The 20,198-nt window shown below is 44.5% G+C and overlaps 1 protein-coding gene across 1 annotated transcript in view; it reads right to left on the bottom strand.

Moving 5' to 3' along the window:
* Nucleotides 1-18,572, bottom strand: part of TFAP2D (transcription factor AP-2 delta) — a 54,642-nt gene extending 36,070 nt beyond the window's left edge. Inside the window, exons 1-5 of the mRNA XM_065885750.1 lie at nt 18,024-18,572; nt 16,539-17,036; nt 13,019-13,079; nt 2,508-2,673; nt 2,212-2,330 (exon numbers count right to left, since the gene is read on the bottom strand). Coding sequence (XP_065741822.1) covers nt 2,212-2,330; nt 2,508-2,673; nt 13,019-13,079; nt 16,539-17,036; nt 18,024-18,062 — 883 coding nt within the window. The 5' untranslated portion in view covers nt 18,063-18,572. The remainder of the gene's footprint in view (nt 1-2,211; nt 2,331-2,507; nt 2,674-13,018; nt 13,080-16,538; nt 17,037-18,023) is intronic.
* Nucleotides 18,573-20,198: the final 1,626 nt, after the last annotated feature.

Genomic DNA, 20,198 nt, shown 5'->3' with positions numbered 1-20,198 from the left:
AGGAATGCAAAAGGTCCCTTTGCCCCTAAATCTCATTTCCTCAGTTCCATCAGAATGCCTGGAATTCAACAATAAAATATTTATTTCTCTACACCATGAATATTTGGCGGATTTCAAAAGCATCCAGTTAAAGTGAGATGTATCTGAGAAGGATACAATCTTAAGCTCCATCAGCCTAGGCTGATGTGACACCTCTGTGAGCAGAGGTAAACACAAGCCAAGCACTTTTGTGATAGGAGAGTTTTGCTGGAAGAGTAGATGGCAAGACCACGAGATTGTCTTAGGATTTCACGTTTTAACCTGTATCCTTTCTGTGAGCATCCATCAATGATTCCCACACAGGGTGCTCTGGTGTTTTGGGCTAACATAAAAATCAATAAGAAGAATTCTGAATATACCCTTTTAGGGTTCTTCAGGTTTTACTGGATAGACATTCACAGACACCTTGGATAAAGGTCTCTCTTAGGGCCTTTACTTTTCACACCAGTTACATGAAAAGTATCTCAAGGAACATTTAAGTCAATGATCCTTAAACCTCATTATACATCAGCGGGTGTTTTTGAAAATGTAGATACCTATGCCATACCCTCGGAGATTGCATTTCAAGCGGTTTGGGAATGGGGCCCAGGCCCATGATTTTACTGTGGAATTGGGTTTGAGAACCAATCATGTTCTACGATTCATATGATTCTTGAATCCACTCTTATATTTTGAACATATTTTGTTCTTTTGTTAGATAGCTATAATTTTCATGATGTTTTCACTTAAATTAAGCAGGAATCTCTCTCTCTTTAGAATCAATCCATGAGTCATTTTTTTCTACTTTGCTCTTCCTTTAGTACGCCCAGCCCCCATGGATGGATTATGGGTCAACTTCCTTTACCATATGCCAGCTCTTAGTATTAGTACACACAGCAAACAGCACAAGATATATAACATAGTAACAGTTAACACTTATTAAATGTTCATGACCAATAATACTATTGTGGTGGTTATCATTATTACAATTAGGGAGTAAAGCAAAGATACCTGTTAATAGCAAAATCAGGGACTTCCCTGGTGGCCCAGTGGGTAAGACTCTGCACTCCCAATGCAGAGGGCCCGGGTTTGATCCCTGGTCAGGGAACTAGGTCCCACATACATGCCGCAACTAAAGATCCCATGTGTCACAACTAAGACCTGGTGCAGCCTAAATAAATAAATAAATATTTTTTAAAAAAATACCAAAATCACCAAAGCAATTTTGCCAAGACCAAGGTCATGAACGCACTACTTCACAGACTTGTTCAGTAAGTAGTGTGTGTTGATAATCTGGAAAAAGGCAAGATGTTTGTTTGTATGTTTCACTTACCTTTTACTTCCTACAGTGTCTTATGGTCAAGTGAGAAACCAATGCAAGAAAAGTGTCATAGGTGTGTTCAGATAAGTCTTGGCAAAAAGGCTTCTTCATTCATATTTGAAACAATAGCATTCTAGGTTATGGAAGAACTCTCCTTAGAATTCAAAAGCTCCTCCACAAAGTTTAAAAGGTCTCCAATAATACCTCTTCTTAGAAGACTGAATGAGAATATGTAAAGTTTAGTTCTTACAGAAGAAACACAAGGGAAAAGGTAAATTGGAAAACAAAAACAAAAACTTCTGGGAGTATGTTTCCACGTCTGCGTCTACCCCACTGGCTAACCTTAACCTTTCTGTGAGTCAGCTTACCCACACATAAAGCTGTGGAACTTCGCTGTACTTTAAGAGATGTCTATCGGATTAATACAATGTGCTCTCAGGCTTGGTGCCATGCCTTGAGTCCTGTGAACTCTCTATAAAGGATTATTATTTATCCTGTAGATCACGTTGCACTGAATAACAATGAGTTAAACCAGATTTATCTGAACGCTAAAATAAACAATAATAAAAATGACAATTGCAGAGTTTTTTTGTTGCTGTTATGTGGGGAATACTTGTCTAAGCACCTAAATCTTCTATTATTATCTTCTTTCCTATTACTGCCAAGATTAGTAAATCAGATGATAGTTTATGAATCAATATCTAAGCCTTATATTAAGTCTAATTTAATCTTCATTTTCATGATTAGTTGGGAAATTCACCAGTAACTATCGTAACAGTATAGACAAAAATGAAACAGCATAATCAAACAAATGTGAATTTCAAAGCATTGCTAACCTTCCAACATTACCTTGTGGAGCTAAAAAGTCATACCTTCAACTAAGGAAGTGAGGAGGGTAACGTTGGCTGCTTTCCGTCTTCCGGCTGGCAAGTTCAGGCCAAGCCTATCCAGTTTCTCCCTCAGGCAGCGACCCCCATTCTTGGATTTTGCTCTGTCCGAAAACAAACAAAAGCTAGGTTTTGAAGGTTGACATTCGGAGTAAAATGATGAGAAGACTTGACCACATGGGGTATTCAACATGGGACAGAAAATGTAAGGGCTGAGGGTTGGAGAGCGTGGTACCAGTACAGTTAGAAGACTGCAGTGCCAGAAAACACCTTTTTCTTACCTTCTCAAAATGCCTCCCAAGAGTGAAGCATTGAGGCATTCAGGTGGTGAGAGGCGTCTCTTCACCTCAGCAATGGTCACCTTGTATTTGGAAGTAGAACTGAGAAGGGACAAACGACCAGGGACAGAGCAGAACAAGTCTGTGGGGTTGACCACGCAGGTGCCACCTTTGGAGGGAAATGTATATTATATATTAGTGACTGTGTGAGCAGATAACAACATAAAACACATGTGATAAACTTACTATCACAACACTACATAGGATTTGGAAACACCTGGCACAATTTTCCTTATACATATATCACCTGGATCATCTCAGAAAGCTGCTCTGAAGACGTCCTTTCAAATAACACTCAAGGTTTGTCTTTCAAATATCACACAGAAAATATTTGTGAGGGTATAAAAATTAAAATATTTTAGCCAAAATTAGCATCCTATGGAGTGTTGGCTGGCCCACCAAATTTAATTTTGACATCATCCACAACAAGAAACACTTCAATTAGGTAAATACCCACAAAGTGTAGATATTATATATCCATGGCTCTGTGTGTGTGTTTTTGTATATGCACGCATATACACAATGGATAGATTTTTTTTTTAAATCCATGACTTACTATATAGACAAAAGTTTTGAAGCTCTTTTCTAAAATGTTTGAGAAGTGCCATCTCTCTCCCCTCGATCGTCTAACAACTATAGGCACCAGAGTCATTCAATCCCCAGGTACCACTAAAACTCATGTGCCCATTGCCAGAAACTCCCAACCCATGTGAGTGGATAATTGGTCAAATTTCTCTACATATGTCAGCCGTCAGGATCAGCACACACAATCAAACACAGCACCAGACTTAGAACATAGTAACAGTAACACATTAAATGTTAATGGCCAATAATGTTACTGTATTTGTCATTATCGTTATTACTAGTAGAGAACAAAGCAAAGTTAACTGCTGTTAGCAAAATCACTAAAGCAATTTCGCCCTGCTGGGGCTCCTGGAGCAGAAGCCTTCTGTCTCCAAGGTCCAGAAAGCCCCCTGGAGCTTTTCTGTCCTCCAGGAATAACAGAGAACATCCCCTAACCTCAGGCAGCTGAAGTAGACTTGAGGACCCAAAGTGATCATCAGTGGGGAGGGTTTCCTACTGCCGGATCCTCCCTTAAAGCAAAAATCCTGAGCCAGTGTCCACGCTGCTAATGCAGTGACTGTACAGCCTCAGGATCCAAGGCTCCTCCCCGTGCCCTGAATAATCTGAGGGCAGAGCTTTGGAGGTTCAGTGGCAAGTTCAAATTCAAAGGTTGCTTTTCTGAGCATACATTGTATTTCTTCAATTATGGGTAATCTTAAGACCCATCTCCAGAAAACGGTCAAGTTCTATGAGGGAAATGTGAAAAAAGTAGGCGGAGGAAGAAAAATGGGCAAGAGAGTGTTGTCCAATATTTTTACTCAAAGGGTAGTTCTCAACTGGCAGCATTGGCATCTCCTTGGCAGCTTGTTAGAAATGCAGAATCTCGGGCCCAACCACAGACCTTCTGAGTCAGAGTCTGCATTTGAACGAGTCCCTCAGGTGATTCATGTGCTCATTACTTTTTTTTATAACATCTTTATTGGAGTATAATTGCTTTACAATGGTGTGTTAGTTTCTGCTTTACAACAAAATGAATCAGTTATACATATACATATGTTCCCATATCTCTTCCCTCTTGCATCTCCCTCCCTCCCACCCTCCCTATCCCACCCCTCCAGGTGGTCACAAAGCACAGAGCTGATCTCCCTGTGCTATGCGGCTGCTTCCCACTAGCTATCTATTTTACGTTTGGTAGTGTATATATGTCCATGCCTCTCTCTCGCTTTGTCACAGCCTACCCTCCCCCCTCCCCATATCCTCAAGTTCATTCTCTAGCAGGTCTGTGTCTTTATTCCTGTCTTACCCCTAGGTTCTTCATGACATTTTTTTTCTTAAATTTCATATATATGTGTTAGCATACGATATTTGCCTCTCTCTTTCTGACTTACTTCACTCTGTATGACAGACTCTAGGTCTATCCACCTCATTACAAATAGCTCAATTTCGTTTCTTTTTATGGCTGAGTAATATTCCATTGTATATATGTGCCACATCTTCTTTATCCATTCATCCGATGATGGACACTTAGGTTGTTTCCATCTCCGGGCTATTGTAAATAGAGCTGCAATGAACATTTTGGTACATGACTCTTTTTGAATTATGGTTTTCTCAGGGTATATGCCCAGTAGTGGGATTGCTGGGTCGTATGGTAGTTCTATTTGTAGTTTTGCTCATTACGCTTTGAGAAGCACTGGTGTAGGAGTCACCACCTGCCTTCCCTTCCTTGAGTGAGCAGCTCAGATGGAATGTTATGTCCATCAGGTCTGTGGCATTCAGATTCAGGTGTGTTTTCTAGGCACCAGGGCTAAGGAATCTGGGAGGATGTTTAAAAGGACAAAGGGGCCCTGGACCTGGGTGCAGAGAACAGGCTAACTTTGCTCCACTCTTAAAGTGTTTCTACCCCTGTGCTTTCTGGAATTCCTTCTGCTGTCCTACAGTTATCCAAGATTCCCCTGAAAGTGCTAGGACCCAGGTCTTTCTCCCTAAGCATTCTGAGGCTGGAGATCACCCTGAATGCCCCCTACTCCAAAACACAGGACCGGATATTGAGAACATCCAAGTAGCCAGCGCTCTACAGGCTGGAAGACGAGTCCTGTACAGTTGGTTAAATTCCCAATGCTGGTGTCTGGAAACCTGCCCTCAGTTTGAAGCCTGAAAGCTCATAGTCTCAATGATCGAATTGAAATCCTTCTTGGCAGTTAAACTTGTGGCCAACATAGTGAAAAAATATACAAATGTCTGCCTCAGGAGCTGGAAAAACAAATTCAACTGTGCTTCCCTACCTCACATTCTCAGAGAGAATTTTTAAACAAATAATAATAATAATAATTTCTGCAGATTTCTGGTCTAGAAACTACCACTATACTTTCACTGATACTCTCACTTTTTACCTCTAGATGCAAAATGTATTTTAAAAGTAAACTCAGGTGACCTGTCAAAAGTTGAGATGAACAGGAAAGTAAGCTAGATATCAGTGAATCTGGGTTTTATTGTTGTGTTGTAAGAATCATGACCCTGTTAGCTTTAGGACTTAGGCAATAGTGAGGTCATCTGAAGCAAAAATATTAAGAAAATAAGGGAGTTCCCTGGTGGCCCAGTGGTTAGGACTCTTGAGTTTCCACTGCTGGGGGCCCGGCTTCAACTCCTGGTCACGGAACTAAGTTCCTACAAGCCGCACACACAGCCAAAAAACAAAAAACAAAAAAAAAAAGAAGAAGAAAGAAAGAAAAGAAAGGAAACAAGTAATAATGTTTTTACTCAAAATTCACACATTTTCTCCTGAAAATGGGCTTTCAACTATGGTCACTATGAATCATCAGAAAATTTATATTCTTACATAAATCTTCCTCTCTTGCATGCCAGCCAGCACACACACAGTGGAGAACACAAGAATCTCACCCAACCGGTCTCAAGTTCATTATCAGTGTACGTGTTGTTGTCCAGGAAAGGAAAGGGCACAATTTTAGAACTTTCCTATCTTTGTTAATCTGCGGTAGGTTAAAAATCAAATTTAGGGAGTTGCAGAAGATTATAATTTTTGTAAAAGAAGGAGTTATATTGGGCTTTCTCCAATTGGAAAACTGCCCCCTTTGGGCAAAGTGAACCCCCTGTGCTGAAAGCCAGCTGCTCTCAGGGAAGTCACTGAGTCTGCCAGCTAGCCAAGAGAGAACTCTCTGGGCCCTGGGTCTTCTCTCCTGCATCCAGGTTAGCCTTCTGGCTTATGCTCAAATAAGCATTTATTAGGTAAGTCACACAGGCTGCATATTAAGAATATGCTTTATGTACACACAAATCGCCTGGAGGATTTATTTTGTATTCAGCATTAGCCATCAACTCTAGAGTCTTTTATTTTTTATGTCACAGCATCTTTAAAGGGAATTTCTGTTACTTTGATACTTGGCATTGCTGCAGCCTTGGGGAACTCTCTTGTCCTGGTTAAAGATTTGGCAACTTGTAGAGTTTACAGCAGCATGTGGGGAACCTGATGTCTTTCTTCCCAGTGGTTTAATTTTTAAGGAGAAAGAAAAGAGTAATAGGTCAACATAACCAGAGTTTTGCATTTGGAATGAAGGTGGGACATCTCTAAGGGGCTCCAGACTACAGATGGCAATGATGAGATTTCAGAAAAGGAAAGTCATGAAAGGGTCAACTATGTCAAGCCATTTAGAGTGTTCCTCCCCAGTGTCACTAGCTGAAGTTCCTCTTGGTGCCTATGTTGCATGTCAGCTCTTATTGAAATTATGCAATATTCATTCTAGACCCAGCACTCCAGTTAGGGGTGTCTCTGGTGCCATAGCTAGGGTCCTCATGCCGAACTTCTCTAGAGTACACCCCTTTTCCATTCATAGTACACAGACGCAATACTTCCATGGGATTTACTATTTTAAAAATCGACATTTGGAGATAGAGCTTCCTACTTCCAGTGATGCTGCAAACTCAGATGGGTAGCTATAGTAACAGCATAAGAAATCATCTCCTCAAGGTCACTTGTTAGGACGTGGCTATCATAAAAGGGATAACTTTGCCACAACTACAGTGAACCAAAGCCTGTGTGGGGAACAAAACCAGCACAAAATACAGAGATGCAGATCCTCCAGCGGCCAGACTTTGTCAGATCCCGTGAGGCCAAAAAAGCACGGGGATGGGGCTGCACCCGCCTTGGCGTGCTGGGGACGATGTGGGGGAGGGAAAGAGGTAAAAGGTTGGCCAACTAGTGACCCATGCGACCTTAGGCGGGTTATTCTGGGCCTCAGTCTGCCCATCTCAAAAATGGGGATGCTCACACCTGCTCCATTTATTTCCCTTATTTATTGTGAGGAGGTACAACGGAAAACGGACGCACGCGTGCTCGTTAACCCGAGTTAAGGCCACTCAACCTTACCATTGTGTTGAACAACCGCCGCGGCGCTGGGCGCAAGCTGCAGAGCGCGACAAGACCCGCCCACTTTTTACGCAGCTACGGAATCGGAAAGCCAGGCCCCTATGCCTGTGTCCGCTTTTCCTCTTCTCCTTCCAGGCAATTAAGGCAGAGGTAAGAATCCGGGCCCTCTCTCAGGAACTGCGGCTCCCCTGGAACCCCTAAAGCTGCCTCTAAGCTACTCTTCCCCTCCGGGTGCCTTCCCGCCCCAGAGCAGAGCTGAGGACGGCTAGAGGCCCCGCACGCTACGCAGGTGCGATCAATACTTCCCGCGGGCTTCCGGGCGCGGGCCCGTGCGCGCAGCCTCTCCAAAGCCGCAGCGCCGCCCCACTCGCCGCCGCCTCGGTGTTGACATCATTAGACCAAATCTGGAGAGCAAAATAAATGCTCTGTTCGCCTTACAGCCAAACAGATGTTTACAATTCAAATGAAAGAAATACAAATGGCAGGGATTTTTTTTTTCTCCCCTTCTTCATCTCCAGTGATCGCTCGTTTTTTTCTGACACATTAAAAAATGTGTAAGTGATTACAGGAGTTTCCTGTCCGTTTGTTCCGCGGCTGCATTTCTATGAGGTGCGCGTGTAAACGGGGTAGGGTAGGAGCATTCTCAGCTGCTTTCTCTCTAGCCTCTCGCCCTTCTCAGTCCCAATTACCCACCCCTCGCCCCACGTAATCCCCTCCCTCCACGCAAAGCAGATGTTAATTGTAATCAAACAGTAAAGGGATAAGGGGCCTAACTGCAATCAAATAGGCCTCGGATGCCGCATCCGCAGCTAGTTGCACTGTTTGGGGGAAGGATATGTCGTTACAGGTATTCCCGGGTTACCAAGTCTGAATGCGCTTATCCGGGTCGAGATTCCACGCAGAACAAAAGAAAGGGAGGTCTGCACGGAGAGACCTACTGGTTTAAGGTAGTGGTCGGTGTGTAACGTGTGTGCAGAGAGTGCTTTGGCTTTTGGTGATGTCCAAAGCAATAAAGAAATTAGAGAGACATCAGTAGGCTATGGAAAAGTAGCTCCCCTCCCCCTAAAATAGATTTCCAACAAACCATGCCTCTAGATCCTTTGGTACATGAATTTTATACTTCATCTAAAAGAGACTGAATTCAGCACCTGCAGCATCTGTGTTTGGACACTAAGACGGCAGGCGAAGCCCCAGGTGTATTTCTGACAATATTTTCACAGTGGATGAGCCACAGGGATGAGTTTTGGTGATTTGAGTAAACAGATTCCAGGGGCTCTGACAAAAGAAGAGGAATAGGGCTTCTCACACACATACACACCCCCTTTAATCTTACTCCTTCCAGGAGCTGCTGAAAGAGTCAAAGTCTCTCTCTAACTCCAGTTCCAAAGCCCAGGGCCCTCGCGAAACCCGAAAAAACAAAGGAAATCTCATCCTTCTGCTCAAGCCGCCTGTGGGCAGCCGTGAAGGCTGCAGACGGGAAGAGTGGTCGGGTCCATCCACCCGGTTAATGGCAGACTGGGCGACTGATGGTAAGCCCCCTTTCACGGAAGCTTTTTTTTTTTTTTTTTTAATTAAATCAGATCTGACAGTGTTTGCACCGCAGCGTAAATGCCTCCGCTGGCGTGCCAGTCACCTCTAAGCGATCTGACGCACTCCAGCTCTCTTAAAACGTGCAGAGTTCAGATCAAATTAATTCCCCCAAAATGTTTTGATTCAAAGTAGTTTGTATTTTGTGTAGCCACGGGCAATCCAGTAAGCGCTCCTTCCTTCCCGTGGCCGGGTCCGCTCCCTCTCCGCTTGGCCCAGAGGCTATGGCGGTATTTAAGCTTCTGAAATTAGCCTGGGGCTGCAAGGCAGGGTGATCACAAAGCGAAACAAGGGCGCTTCCCCTCTTCACTTTTTTCTTTCTTTCTTTTTTTTTTTTTGAGTTTGCCATCCCGATTTCACAAAAAAAAGACCAGGGCCAAAATGTCCCTTTCCACCCAAATATGAAAAAGCTGGGTCTTCTCATCTCATCTCCATCCTCTTCTGAAAGCCATGGGCCAACTGAACCCCTACTCCTGCATTTCCAATCTGGATCCTCTCATTATTAGTTTCATCATCATCATCGTCGTCATGATCAACATTGTTGTCCTACTATTAAATTCTCAGAGCGAGAAATGAAAGGGATGAGCATCTGACAAAGGGGAAGGGGCCATAAGGGAGCCTCGGAAGATTCAAGGGGAAAAGAAGAGTGGGTTTTCCTTTCTTTTTCTTCTTCTTCTCCTTCTTTTTTTTTTTAATGATTAAAAACACAGATGACTCCTGTAAATAGAAGCCTCATTTCTTCAAGAGATGCCTTTTGAAACCCAGTATCTGAATATTCAACGAAGGCAAAGCTCCACTCTGTACGTACAACATTAATATGATCTCTGCAGAATTTGCTACTCAGAAATATTAACATATCAAAGCCAGTGCCGGAGGCGAGAGAAGCTATCGATACGCGAGCACAGGGTAAAGTAAAGATTATTGGTTCTGATGGTTGGAGTGGCGGAGCTGCGGGCAAAATCGCGCACACCATTAACCGAGAGTGAGCGCTCAGGGAGCTGCACCTCCAATGCGGTGGCAAATATTTTATCTAGGTGGTAATTACCTCGCCGCTGACCCTCTTCCACGTTCTCTGGCTATAGGGCTTCATTATAGGCCAAAACAGTGTAACTGCCACTTACCAGAGTGAGTCAGGGAAATGGTATTTTGTTCTTTGCAAACAGAAGTGGCCAAATTTAAAGAACTGAGACACACACCTCCCCCTGACAAGCACACATACCACACTGCAAACAGGACAGCCTCTCCCTGGTGAATTCGTGTAGGGCATTTAGGGCACTGTCTTTTTTTCTAAAAGAGCATCCAGGGGTCTTGAGAAGTGAAATCTATTTTTTTCCTCCCACAGTAAATTCTGGAAATCATTAGAAATGTAAGTTCATCCGAGAGCTCAGCAGGAGAGGAAAAATGGCAAAAAGTTTCGCTTTTCAAGAAATCATGTTTCATACAGTGAGTCACCTGTAAAGCGTGGATCAGAAGAGAAATAGACTTTTCCACCTGACCTATTGCACAATATGGCGACATAGCAGAGCGCTTGAGTTAAAGCCCTCCCGATTTGTGATGAACAAAGGTGACTCGAGCTATGGATGTTAGAATCCTGTGTGCTACCAGTGACAATAGAGAGAAGGGACTTCCTTAGCGTTTCTTAAAAAACAGGGAGTCCTGAGATGAAAGAGCTGTGCAGGCGGCAGGACAAACGTCACCTTTTAATGCAAGACTTCCTTGCTATCCATTTGCAAATTGTCATGAACATTGATCCTTTCACAGTAAACAGACACACAGAGACACACACCCTGGTCTCCGAGGCTCAACGAAATTAATTGGCCTTTCTCTAAGACACGTGGAAATGGAATAAACTCAGCAGCTAAATTCTGAATGCCTTTGCACGGAGGGGGGAAGGATTAGGCTTTAGTCAAACAATACAGACGTAAACCCCAAGTTACCTCCCCTCTCTCCTTGGAGCCACGCCGTTCTTCTAAAAGATCAATGTTTGGTTTAAAATAAATTCGGCTCCTATTTTTAGGTGAATGACGCCGAATTCTACAAGAGCAATCAAACGTTACCTAAGGAAGACCATTTCCATGGCCCTGAGAGGACAGGAACGCATTTTCCATCTTGTAGTGACTGGAGAGCTTTGGCCTTTCTTGGGTGGGTGGTGAGGGCTATCCCCTAAATCTCTTAACAAAAATTCAACTGATTGCACAGCCGCCTCCCTTCCAGCTGTCCGCCTCGGCCTCATAATTCTCACCCCCTACCAGCTATTGTACGATCGGATGTAATTGCCAAGCATTTGAGAAGGTGATGTTGGAGCAACTGCGGAACTGAACGCAAAAACGCAGTAGCGCGAGCCGGGCTCTGGGAGGAGACAGCTCCGGGCTCTAATTAGTGGCGCTGTCCTTCAGCACCACCGACATCTCCGTGCGCCCTGAGTACTTGGCCTCACCTTTAGTGTGAACACCCCAACGGACCCGGATCAGCACGTCACCTGGTCCCTCTTTCACTGTGTATTTTAATCCCTCTCTCCAATAATATGTATATTTTATTTCAATTTTCACTAGTCTGGGCCTATTTCATGTCATTTCAAAATGGCTGAGTATTGGCCTGACTGAAGCTTAATAGGGCTAATTTTTAAAAATCTCTGTGGAGCAACAGTAGTAGTTTAAAACATAATAATTTTCAAATCGCCATGAGGTGGAACAACAGATTTAAATAGCCATTTTCCATTTAATGGAAGTTCCAAATATCCACTCTGACAATAGTCAGTTTCCCAAAGGAAAACTCTGTTTTCTTCCCACCTCAATTTAAACGGAGTTTCACATTGGACATTGGGTTGTAAAACCTGCAGTTTAAACATGAAATAATCCGTTGCTTCCTATAGATGCATTTTTTTCTTTGGAAAAACACTGGAGTCTTTTAACAAGCTTTGAAAGGGGTGGAGAGGGACTGAAGGACATTTATTTGGTGCCATCAGAAATGACTCAGTTTTTAGTGGTTCGGTTACTAGAGACAACTGCGGCCCTGGAGCTGGAATTAGTCCTAGTGAATAGGCCACATCTTATTAATTCGTATGAAGTTGGGATAACAGCTGGTCCGCCTTGCCTTGTGTGTTCCTCGGGTTACTCAGCTTGCTAGGAAAATAAGCTTGAGAGGCCCTGGGTACAGTGAAGTGGGGAAGCCAGCAAAATTGGCACTGCCTTGAGGCCCTTAAAATGTCATAGTTCAAAACCTTTTGTCAAAATGGAATATTTGAGATGCAGCTCCCATCAGTGTCTGAGCCAAAATCAACAGCTCTCCACTCTTGCCTACCCCCCACCTTCCAATTCCATGGGTAACTCTGGATTCAGATGTTTCCCTCAACAGATGGGAACAAGAAAGCTTTATCCGGTACAGTTAACACCACCTCCTCCTCTCACCCTCCCTTAAAGAAAGAAATGTTCTGGACACTTAGAAAAATGAGGGCAGCTACAATATTGGTGTTTCATTAGCCTTCCCTGAAGCCCAATGAATTTAACCTTTCAAAGCCTCAAGCTAACACCATTACCTCAAACACCCAGGCTGTGGCTGGCACATTTATGGCTAAAAGAGACCAGAAATTCTGCTCGAGGATGTGGTGATGGGAAAAGGGAGTGTGAGAAGGATTTTTTCCCTTTTTTTTTTTTTGCCTCTAACTTTGGTTCTGTCACTGCTCCATTGAGGAAGAGCAAATCTCTTCTATCACAGCCTTTTGGACACAGGCTGGTTCAAGCCTCAGTAGAGGAAGGGAAAGTTTTTAATGTGGGTATGCCTGTGTGGGACAAGAGTAATTGACCAAGAGTCATTGTTTCCTCTATCATCAGATGGGGATCTGATGTTTAAAAGCATCACTGGACTTTCAAGACAAAGTAACAGATGAGAGAAGAATGTTTAGTTTTAATATGGTGTTACTTACCTCTTCTTATCACTCCACCTTGACCATTGAGAACGAGCCCACACTGGGCTTCCACAGAGCCCTTAATTAAAGAAAAAGAAAGAAAATCACTCATATAGATACTAATAGATACATTAGTTAAGTCTTTCAACCTGTCCCACCCCGAACCCCATCTCCCCATAACCCCATGGTAGACATTTAAATGCAACCACTGAGCTGAAGCAAGTTTGGAAGCACACACAATTTTAAGGGGAAAAAGTGCCAGAAAAACCACAATCTAAAAGTTGTATAAATTTTAAGGTATGCATTTTAGAGCACCATACAATATTACACTTCAAAGCACAGGAGTGCCTTTTATCTTGGCATAAGAGAATGAGAAACGCTTTGAGTCTCCATCAAGGCACACAGCATATATATAGACAGTTTCCACGGCACTTTCTGCGTGGAGCAAATTACACCAGAAGTTTCAAGTCTGGCACTGTGGGTTTCTTGGGAGCTCATAGGAGCTATTTCAAGTGCAGGATTCAAGATATCTTATGAGGGTTCTGTTTTACCCCAGATGTAAGAGCATCCTATCATGCTACCCAAAGTGTGTCTTATGGAAGAAACACCTTCAGTGTCACTCACTGTAGATCTTCAGCCTCCTAATGGATTGAGGGATCATTTGAGCTGGGAAGGAGGAAAAGGTCTGCTGATTTTTGATTAAGAAAAATAAAAATTTCTCTCTCTCTGTCTTCTTTGTTTTTTCTGAGTCCAAATGTGTTAAAGGCTCATTTTCCTTTACAAACAAACGAGGTATTGGACTTGAAAGAGGCCTTGAAGGGTGTTAACCTACCCAACAGCCCGTGAAGAGTTAAGTAAATGCGGAGAGAGTCGGTGCATAATAAAAACCCACTTTACAAAACAACCTTTACAGCCCTGGCTCCCTTTCGCTTCCCCATTTTCACCATATTGAGGCAGGCCTGTAAGACCCCCCTTTTCAACCTACTCACGAGTTCTTTCTTATTTTAACTGTTCTGCCTTAAAGTGATTATCAAATCAATATGAAAAAAAAAAAGTTGGAGACTGAGCATAAATTAAAGCGGTGATGGGAAAAGGTGTGACAGTTTCCTTTGTTGGCCATAGCAAATCTTTTTAGGGGACTCAAAGATGGAACTGAAGCCACAAGACTGTTTGCATCTGTTAGGCAGACTTAGACCGCCCTCCAAACCATTGGACTTTCACTTAAAATTCTGTGCAGGGAAAAGTATATTTACATTTGTTGCATTTGAAATGAGGCATATGCTGATGAATGTTTTAAAAAGGAAGAAATAAAAGGAGAGAGACGGGTTTCTCCCACACATCCCCTCCCCATTTCTCTTTTTAAAAGTAGCTCTGACTTTTTTTGTTTTTCTTTTTCATTCGGACAACTAAGTCCAGGAGGAGTGGAAGAAAATAACTTGCCAGGCTTACAACTTGCTTCTATATCTATATCAAAAATGTATATACACCCTTCTGTAGACATAGATGCATAAATATATACCATTCTCCTCTATTTCTTCTAGTGTCTTGGAGTGTTTCTCTCATGATGAATTTTCCCTCACTATGGGCAAAAAGGAGGTTCAGAGTGTTAAAAGACATAGGGTGAAAGTAAAGTTTTCAAAATATCTGAAATGGAAAAGGTAGAGGCCGGAAGTTCTCCAAGGAAGTGAATCACTTTCCCTCCCTGTCTCTGGCGCACCGTTAAGATGTTTATTTTCTTAGAGGAAATGAATCTTTGTCTCTTCGCTTAACAAACTTTTCCCCCTCATAAGTAAAACATGTTGTTTGGTCGGATGACATTGCATAAATGACCAGTTGAATGGCACTAAGTCGAAAATTGGATAAACTACGGTGTTCTTTTGCACGGGATTCGCTCTTTGTCTCGTGCTTGCAAATGTTCTAATCCCCTCTTTTGAAAAATGCCCGGCTTTGTGCCTAGCACAGGAAAAAAATTTGTACAGATACAAAAAAATCAGCGGCAGACGTGGCTATTAAAAGGAGTAAATAGGTTTTAGTTGAGCTAAGCATTGAATGGCAGATTTTTTTCCCTCTTGAGACATAAGGAGATCCTTGTGAAAAATGTAAAAATGCCCTGAGCGTATAAAATTATTTTGTGAATGTAAATGTAGAAAGCAAGGTTTATGGAGCCAAACCTTTTTTCTCGTGCACGGATTTTGTGGCTTGGGCTCTTTGTTGGGACTGTAAGGGCTTTCACTTTAATTTTTAAATAATCCCTTGCTCAAAGGTAAGTGAGGGGGAAAGATTTTCTGTGCGCAACGAGGGATCTCTTATGTCTCCGACTCGTGCTCTTCCAGTATCTCTCCTTTCATTCTGGGGACCTTGGAGAAAGTGGCCACCTTCGTGTGGACTCGCAGGCAGAGCTGTACTTTCAGCCAAAAGAATGCACAAATTCGTGTCTTCTGGGTTCTGTTTGGGACATGTGTGGACTTATTTGTTAGAAATGTGGCTGTGACAGTATGTCTGCATAATCATATATTCTATTGTTGGCAAACAATGTGCAAAAATACATTAAGAAAGTAGGAGAGATCATTTGATTGAGTCATGGCCTTCACCATATCTGAATTCCTTCCTTCCTTCCTTCCTTCCTTCTTTCCTTCCTTCCTCTCTTTCTCCCTTTATTACTTTCTCCCTCGCTCCCTCCCTATCTTTTCTCCTTTCTTCCTCCCTTCCTATTCATTTTCTCTCCCCCTCTCCCTTCCCTTGTTTCCCTTCCTTCTTTCTAAGGAGTTGCATCTTTTGTAAAAATTAATGGCTTGGAGAGTGAAAACAAAGTTGTGAATCGTTCAGCCAGGTGACGGGATTGGGTGCTCCTCGGGCAGCGAGAACCAGGCTCAAGCCCACACCCCGGCCAAGTGCATTGTGCAGAGCCTTTCATTAGGGTAAATTTTTGAGGCTTACATTTGCGATCCTTTACTGTCCAGAACGATCTAGGATATTTGGTGAAATTTTCGCTGGCGCTCAGGGTCCCCCAAATGTTCTGAGAACAAACCAGCCCCCCCAATTCATAGTATGCGCCCCACAAGCTCAGTCTGGGACAAATGCCTGGAACACGCGGGTAGACGCAGCAAAGCTCCGAGACTGAGGGTACGATTGGTCATCAACTTATCGGGTCTTACTCTGAGTCCAGTTGGCTCAACCCCAGCCTACGTGATCTCCCCCACCCCATGCCTCAGGGACAGAAATGTGGATTCACAAAAGACCTCAGTGCAGAACGCCGGAAAGTGGGGGGGCCCGCAGCTAGCTGGACTCCCGAGCGTCCAGGTGAAATGCCTGCTCCAATGAGAGGGACAGAGTGGCACACGCCTCCTTTAATTGTTTTGATAACTTTCCCTAAGTGGTGTGTGTGTGTGCGTGTGTGTGAGTGTGTGTGTGTGTGTGAGAGAGAGAGAGAGAGAGAGAGAGAGGTGGCGCGGGGAGACGGCTTACAGTCGGATTATTAACGGCGCGGGAGGGGGAGGGAGAGGAGGGGAGGGCGCAAATTCGCCGCATGCTTATTTACCTGCAAGTCGTCGGCTCCCGCGGCGGCCAGCCCCAGGCTGGGCCCTGGCAGGAGTCTTTGATCTGGGTGCATTCCATACTGAGAGCCATGGCTCATGAGGGACAGGTCGTGGCGGCGGTAGGCATCGAGGCAGCCCAGCTCCCGCCTCTGCTCGTCCAGGCAGGACGACTTGAGCGCTCGCGCATTGTGCAGGTTAATAAAGTCGGTGGGCTCCCCGTGGTGGATCTGCTGGTAGTACTGTTGCGAGTGGTGGAGCGAGTTCAGAGAGTAGGCGTCGGGAGTGACGGCCGGGTGGCTGTGCTGAAACTCGTAATGGAAGGACTGGTGGTGGAGCGGGGTGTATTGGTGGTTAGTGGAGAAGTAGGGGGACGCAAACTCGGTGCCGGTGGTGGAGTAAGTTAGAGGGGAAGAGGAGGAATAGGCGACAGTGGAATTGGCTACGGACTCCAGACAGCCAAGCTGCATCAAACGGTAGCTGTTTGATCCGTCGTGACGTATCTGGAAGGAAGAGGGGGAAAAGGGAGAGCAGAAAAACTTGAGGTTTGTCATTTTGCAACCGAGGCGCGGCTGTCCCGGAGCCGGGAGCTTTTCTCCGGCTCTCCGAGGGGCGCGAGCGCGCAGGGCTCGTGCCGAGCCGCAGCCGGGCTGCGCGCCTTCGCCGGGGAGCCTGTGCGAGCAGGCGGACTGGGGGTGGGCGGCCTCGTCCTCACAGTCGAGAGCTCGGAAAAATATCCCCCACCCTATATAGGTGCGGGTGACACACACACACGCGCGCGCGCGCACACACACACACACACACACAGCCCCTGCCCAACTTGCACAGGGAGCCGGACCCGGGAGCCAGATTTGCCACTGACTCCGGGGCTGCGGGCAGCAGAGCGAGAGCGTCCACAGGCGCAGCGCCTCGCCACTCCAACCCGCTGCCAACGACGAGATGCCGCGGCTGTGCACGCTGGGATGTTCTGCCAGAGCTGCTCAAAATCTTTTATCTATATATTAAAAAAAAAATCCAGTCTGTGCAAATCGCCCAACTTGCTCATTTTCTTAACCATTTGGGGCAGGGAATCCGACTCCCCCCTTTCTGCTTTAGTCTCCTAGAATAAGCCCATTCCAAAAGGGGTGCGTGTTCCCCACCCCCTTGTCCACCTACCGCCCCCCACCCCATCAGTCTCTTTGCCTTTCTGAGTATCTTTTTCCCATCTCTATCTCTTTTCTCACCCCCTCCTCCCTTTCTTTATTATTAGGATTATGTTTTCCCCTCATTATGCCAAATGTTTCTTAACGTGGTAGAGAGTTGCCCTTCCTGGCGACAGATGTCATAACGAACTTTTTCCCTTTTCCTTCCTTAACTTCCCCCGAAAGCCAGATTATAATTAAACGTAACGGTCCGATATAAATTAGAGACAGGGGAAGCTGCCACCGCCGCCGCCACGCCGCCGCCGCCACACACACGCGCGCTCAAAAAAAAAAAAAAAGTAATAATACCTCGGCATCGTGGACTAGTCCCGGAAAGGTAGTTGACATGTTGGGTTTCTCCGAAAGCTTACGATGCAATTTCCCCCTCCAAAAAAAGAATCGGGAAAAAAATCCAAACTTCTTGTATTTTCCAATTTTTTTTAAGGAAAAAAAATGTTCTATAGATAGAGATCTAAATTGTAATGGCTTTGCCCAGATCAGATAGCTCCTTGCCTCGTACCCACTTAAAAACCTGTAGGAACAAAATTTTCCCTCTGCACAAAAGCAGCTCCCTGGAACAGATTTTGTACTTGCTGAGTATTTCTTTGGCTGATGTCGTAGGTCCCTTGGTAATATAGAAGTTTTGAAAATTAAGCATCAGCACTGAGAACTGGGCGGACAATAGGCAGAAGAGATTTATCCCAGGAGACAAGGAATAAATATTGTATCTTCGCCTAATAAGGAACTGGAGGTTCTTTCAACATTTTTATCCATTTTTTCCAACCTTTATCATGCTTTTCTATACCGACTGAGGTGGGGACTCATCTCTGCAGAGAGCATTTGCACACATTTTATTGTGAAGATAAAGATCTAGCCCCGATGTGTGTATATTAGAGATAGAAATATATATTAATTAAAGCTTCCTTTTACACAAGTAAGTGTTCATGCCTATTGGTTCCACTCCCTGGATGCTGAAAGCTGCTTTTTCCAACGAGTACCCAAATCAATTTCACCCAGACTTGGGGGTATCTGCCTTTGCCCAAGTGGGAACAATACTCCTCTTTCCATATTTACATGAATTTGGGTTCTTTTCCCTTTTTTGAAAGGCAACACCTGGCAGTAGCTTACACTTTCCGCAGCTTTAAAACAAATAACCATGATGGACAGTCCCAAGTTTCCATCATAAAGAAATAGTGCAACTGGCAATATATTTAAGAAAAATATAAGAGAATAAAGACTTGTGACAAGATTCTACATTTAGGTGAAACGTTGTCTTCCACTCCTCAGCCCAACCTATTTTCCCCCTCTTTTTGTGTTTTACTACTTCTTTTTCGAAAAGACTGCTGAATGCGGGGCGGGGGGCTGTGTTGTATGGACCATTTAGCAGGGGCACCAGGTATTTGAATACCATTACCCCCCCCAAACACTTAAATGTTTGAAAGTAATATTTTACAAAGAGAGGGCATGAAGGAGGCACTGCACACTCATCTCTGTCTCCTCGGTGGATTTCTCGACTTCCAAACAGTATTTGAGTTTTACTTCATTCAAAATTCATCTTCCCGCATCAAGTGGTCTAGCGCCTAGAGCGGGTAGCAGTGGCTACAGGCCCGCAATACTGAGGCTCTGCTGAGTCCGCTCACCAGCCCTGCCTACCTCCTAAGAACCAGCTGGCCCCAGACTCATCTCAGAGATAGAAGGGGTAATTTCGTCTTAATTGCCATTTCATTTGGTTAGCTTTTGAGTGTTTAAGCTGAGAAGGTGTCTTAATAATAAGCCGCAGGCAAACAGGCAGGCATGTGGCTTTTTTTTTTTTCTTTTTCTTTTTTTTTAGGTCGGGGTTTGGGAGGGTTTATTAGGATCTGCTCATGCAGGCTAACTGGGGCTGTCACTCAGCACTCTTTGCTTTATATAAATGGACAAAGCCACACGACAAGAATTGAAGTGCATTGTCTGAAATGGAGATCCGTGATGCTTCAGTCCTGCGCAAGGATCAGCTGCCAACACTCGCTCCCCTTTTCAGGGTGCGCAAGTGCCCCCCTCCCAACTTCTTGAAATTCCATATTTTGGTCTAATGAAGTCAGCTCAACGAAGATGAAAAGGAAGAATGACCAACTTGATCTTTAAGTAGGAGGGGTAAGATAAAGGCCATTGCCACTGAGAGGCTGACTCCCAAAATGCTTGCAGTGGAATCTTTTGTTTGCCAGGACGGAGAGAGGCCTCTATATTCCACCCACAGACAAAATACGCGTCCGTGGCAGCCGGGGCCTGCCCCCAACACCTTACCCCAGGAACGCCCGCCCCTGCGGAGGTACAAACCTCCCCCCAGAAGAATGTGCAGGGCCCGCAGGTTATCTAGAGAATGGCCAGACGCGCTTTTCCTGGTGGCTCTTGTTGGTTTCCCAGTAAATCCCAGCTCAAATGGGAAAGGACGGCCCCTTCGCAGACAAGCCGCAAACCCCTCCCTCAACTCCCCTACTGTCAGAT

This window comes from Phocoena phocoena, chromosome 10, assembly GCF_963924675.1.
Source record: "Phocoena phocoena chromosome 10, mPhoPho1.1, whole genome shotgun sequence".
Classification (NCBI taxonomy): domain Eukaryota; kingdom Metazoa; phylum Chordata; class Mammalia; order Artiodactyla; family Phocoenidae; genus Phocoena; species Phocoena phocoena.
The sequence above is the reverse complement of the archived record's forward strand: the minus strand, read 5'-3'. Positions and strand labels throughout refer to the sequence as shown.